This window comes from Gavialis gangeticus, unplaced genomic scaffold (assembly GCF_001723915.1).
Source record: "Gavialis gangeticus isolate Ggan-Ray unplaced genomic scaffold, GavGan_comp1, whole genome shotgun sequence".
In the NCBI taxonomy this organism is placed as follows: domain Eukaryota; kingdom Metazoa; phylum Chordata; order Crocodylia; family Gavialidae; genus Gavialis; species Gavialis gangeticus.
In genome coordinates this window covers 30,865,077-30,868,845 of record NW_017728995.1, presented here as the reverse complement: position 1 = coordinate 30,868,845, position 3,769 = coordinate 30,865,077, and the positions used below count along the sequence as shown (strand labels likewise).

The 3,769-nt window shown below is 51.8% G+C and overlaps 1 protein-coding gene across 1 annotated transcript; it reads right to left on the bottom strand.

Moving 5' to 3' along the window:
* Positions 1–861: 861 nt before the first annotated feature.
* LOC109287763 (UDP-GlcNAc:betaGal beta-1,3-N-acetylglucosaminyltransferase 7-like) lies at positions 862–2,153 on the bottom strand. The gene is made up of 2 exons (XM_019503051.1): positions 2,103–2,153; positions 862–1,609 (listed from the first exon to the last, which is right to left on the bottom strand). The coding sequence occupies exons 1-2, from the start codon at positions 2,151–2,153 to the stop codon at positions 932–934; spliced, it is 729 nt and encodes a 242-aa protein (XP_019358596.1). The 3' UTR covers positions 862–931.
* Between the last annotated feature and the right edge of the window lie 1,616 nt (positions 2,154–3,769).

The window sequence follows — 3,769 nt, the reverse complement described above, 5'->3', positions numbered from 1 at the left end:
TGAGTTTTCTCTTGCTCCTGTGGATCCCCATCCCCCGACGAACTTAGTTTAAAGCCCGCCGGAGGAGGTCAACTAGCCTGTAAGAAAGCCTGTCCCTGGGTAAAGGTAAATTGACCAGTACTAATGTGTCGCGGGTGTGCACGCTAGAACAAGGCACAAGGTAACAGCTAGTGTGCCGGTGCTTTAGCAAAGCCTTTGTGCTGGCAGTATGTGTATGCGTGTGGGTGTGTATATATATATATACACCCACACACATACACACACACGTATATATGGGGGAAGCATTGCTGATAGAAACAAGGCAGCTGAGGACCGTGCCGGGGTTACTTACAGGCCACATGGACCCCGGGTGGAGTCCAGAAAGACTACATCCACGGTGACACCTGCATCCATTGCCTCTGTGACCTGATCATAAAAGGCAATCAGGTAGGTCTGACATGACCTGCCCCTGATGAAACCGTGCTGGCTGCCCTTGAGCATCATCCCTGAGGCCGGCCCATCGCAGATGTGCTCCTTGAGGATCTTCTCAAAGAGTTTCCCAAGGATAGAGGTAAGACTGACAGGTCTATAGTTGCCCGGGTCCCCTCTCTTCCCATATAATACCAAATATGGAGCGAATAACTTACCACCAATACAACACAATTAACACATAGGTATAGTAACTTAACCATAATATTTCTTTAAACCTTGACAAATAACAATACCTATATACACATTGAGACATTAACACACACAAACCACATAAACCCCCTTAAAGAATATCCCTAGCTCTATAGCCGGTAACACGACAACCTCAAAATAGGGAGTGTGCTCTGCGCCGCCCCCCCCGAGGGGTTTCCCTGAAGCCCCTCCCCTTTAGGGACGTGGACACGCCCCTCCTGCAATGGAGGGTGGAGGCAGCAGACCCTCCCATCTTGCAGGAGCCAAGCCCTCACAGGCTCCAACTCCCCCGCACATCCAGGCACATCCCCAGGAAGACGTCATCAATGGGGTACAGCTCCAAGGTCTCGGAGGCCTTGTGCAGTTTCTTGGCCAGGGGCCCATCCACGATGAAGCCCCCGCCGACCACGTAGGGAGGGTAGGTGCTCTTGTTGTAGAGGGTGTTGGGGATGTAGTACTTGTTCTCTTTCTTCTGGATGGGCCTGGCGTTGTACAGGATGTCCCCGACTAAGAGGTCTTCCTGCTTCTGGTCCTTCAAGAACTCCAGGAAGTTGCGGGGGCTGACGAAGACGTCGTCGTCCCCCTTGAAGATGTAGCGGACGTTGTCGCAGTAGATGTTGAGCCACTTCAAGAAGTGGACCTCCTTGAGGGTGAGGTTGAAGAAGCTGTCCAGGAAATCCCACTGCAGGATGTCCCCGTAGATGAAGTTCTCGTAATCCAGCAGCTTCTGGTAGTTGGCCTGCTCCTTCTCCTTGGAGGCCATGCCCAACAAGAACAGCGTCTTGATCTTCTTCCCCTCCATCTCCTTCTCCTCACCCCAGGTCTTCCGGATGGCTTCCCGCCGGTCATGCTGCATGATGATGGACTTGACCACGATGATCAAGTCGACGTCCCCGCTGCATTTCTCCGGGTGGTTGATCAGCAGACACTTCTGTAGATGGTCTTCTTCCTAAGGACACAAGGTATACAGTTAAAGAAAGGAAGCTACGGGCTGGGGGAAGTGCTCAGAGGTCAGCCCTAATCTCTCTTTGGGTAGGTCCATTCCAGCTCCAAGGCAACCCTAAGAAACAAGCCTCACTCCCTTGCTCTTACTCCACCGTCTCCAAAAAAAAATGGTCCTGAGGTCATTTTTGTAGTTTGCCCAGGGATGCGCCCGGGGCTGAGTGGTGCTAGACGCTCCCAGCACTGCGTGGACGGGGGTAGAGCCTGTTTCCAGCATCACCATTCTAGATGATATAGGCCTAGCATTGCATAGGTTTTTATTCTGACGACTGGAGAAATCCTGGTTCAGTGCAAATGCCAGAAAATGTGTATGGAGACGGAGAGAAAGAGGAGAGACGGCGAGACGGATGGGAAGGACAGCCCTATTCATCTGGACAGGCGAGAGCAACTGAAATGCAGAACGTTTCCTTCCTGAAAACTCGAGTTTCATCAGAGCCGACTGATTCCTTTTTCAGCGACACGTCAATTGCGAGAACCTCGATTTCAATCATGCCAGTTTCAAGAAGGACGTCAATTGCACCCCCGTCAATTTCAAGCACAAGGTTCTCCTAGTCCAAAAAAATACACTTCCTTTTAAGGATGTTGTTCAATAGGAATGCAGTGTCCAAACCATTCTGCCGCGCTGTGGTTATTCTGAGATCTTTGCAGCAAAGTCTTTGCTCTACTAGTTTTCTGTAATCAAAAAAAGAAAAAAGTGCAATTAGTTTTTGAAACAAGATGGCAGTAAACTCAGACGAATTACAGAGGGATGACCTGAATCAAGACTCATATATTAGAAGGTAAAATGTCAGGCCCAGATAACATGGGCCTGACATGAACCCCGACTCAAGAACGTATTTAAATGGGTTGTGGGTGGATTGAGTTCAGCGCAGCCAAATGCAGGCAGCAGGAATATGGTGATTAAGGTCTAGGACAGGTTGTCCTGTACGCAGAGATCCTTCTGACCAGGGAGCGGTGTAACCGGACCAGGTTCAGGCTCCGGTACCAACTGCAAACACACTTCCATCTTCTCCTTAGAATCATAGAAAATTCAGGTGTGAAGGGACCTCAGGGGGTCACATCTAGTCCAACTCCTGCTCCAAGCAGGACCAGCCCCAACTCCATCATGCCAGCCAAGGCTTTGTCTAGCCGGGTCTTAAACACCTCCAAGGATGGAGAGTCCCCCCATCTCTCTGGGTAACTTGTTCCCGTGGTTTACTATGCTACTGAAAGAATACTCCCTAACATCCAACCTCAACTTCCCTTGCTGCAGCTTGAGTCCATTGCTCCTTGTCCTGTCATCTGCCCCCACCGAGACCAGTCCAGCTCCATCCTCTTTGCAGCCCCCCTGCAGGGAGGTGAAGGCTGCTATTCAATCCCCTCGGTCTTCTCTTCTGCAGGCTCAATCAGCCCAATTCTCTCAGCCTCTCCTCACCAGTCCTGGCCCCCAACCCCCGAACCATTTTCTTTGCCCTCCACTGGACTCTCTCCAATGTGTCCACATCCTTTCTGTAGTGTGTGTGTGTGTGTGTGGGGGGGGGCACAACTGGACGCCATACTCCAGATGTGGCCTCACCAGTGCTGAATAGCGGGGGGAAAAATCACTGCCCTCCATCTGCTGGCACCGCTCCTCCCAATGCAGCCCAGGATGCCAGTAGGCTTCTTGGCACCAAGGTGTTGCAGGGCACTGAGGTGCCTGCTCTTTTAAGGGCTGAAACTGCGAGGGAGAGAGCCCTAGCAGTCAGGCAGGAGCCCCCCAGCTGCAAGTCACCACGGCTGCAGGAATTGGGGCATCATGGTCAGCTGGCCGGAGGAGGCAGGGCCTGGGAAATATATAAACCCCAGGCTGGGACCAGAGGGTCAGCCCTTTGCCGGCAGCTAAGGGGGAAGGAGCTCTCCTAGATGGAGCCTGATGGCCCATCTCCTGCTGCTTGTCAGGTTAAGGGATTTCAGGAGCTCGCCAGACCCTGACCTACAAGGCATGTTGTGCTGGGGGAAGGATAATTCATTTTAAGGGACAAAGCACACCTGAACTGCTTGCATTATGTTGTGGCCCAGGGGCTTGTATTTTGATTTCTGTTTGTAGTCCAGTGAATTGGGCTGAGGCTATTGGGGACGGAGGAGGCCA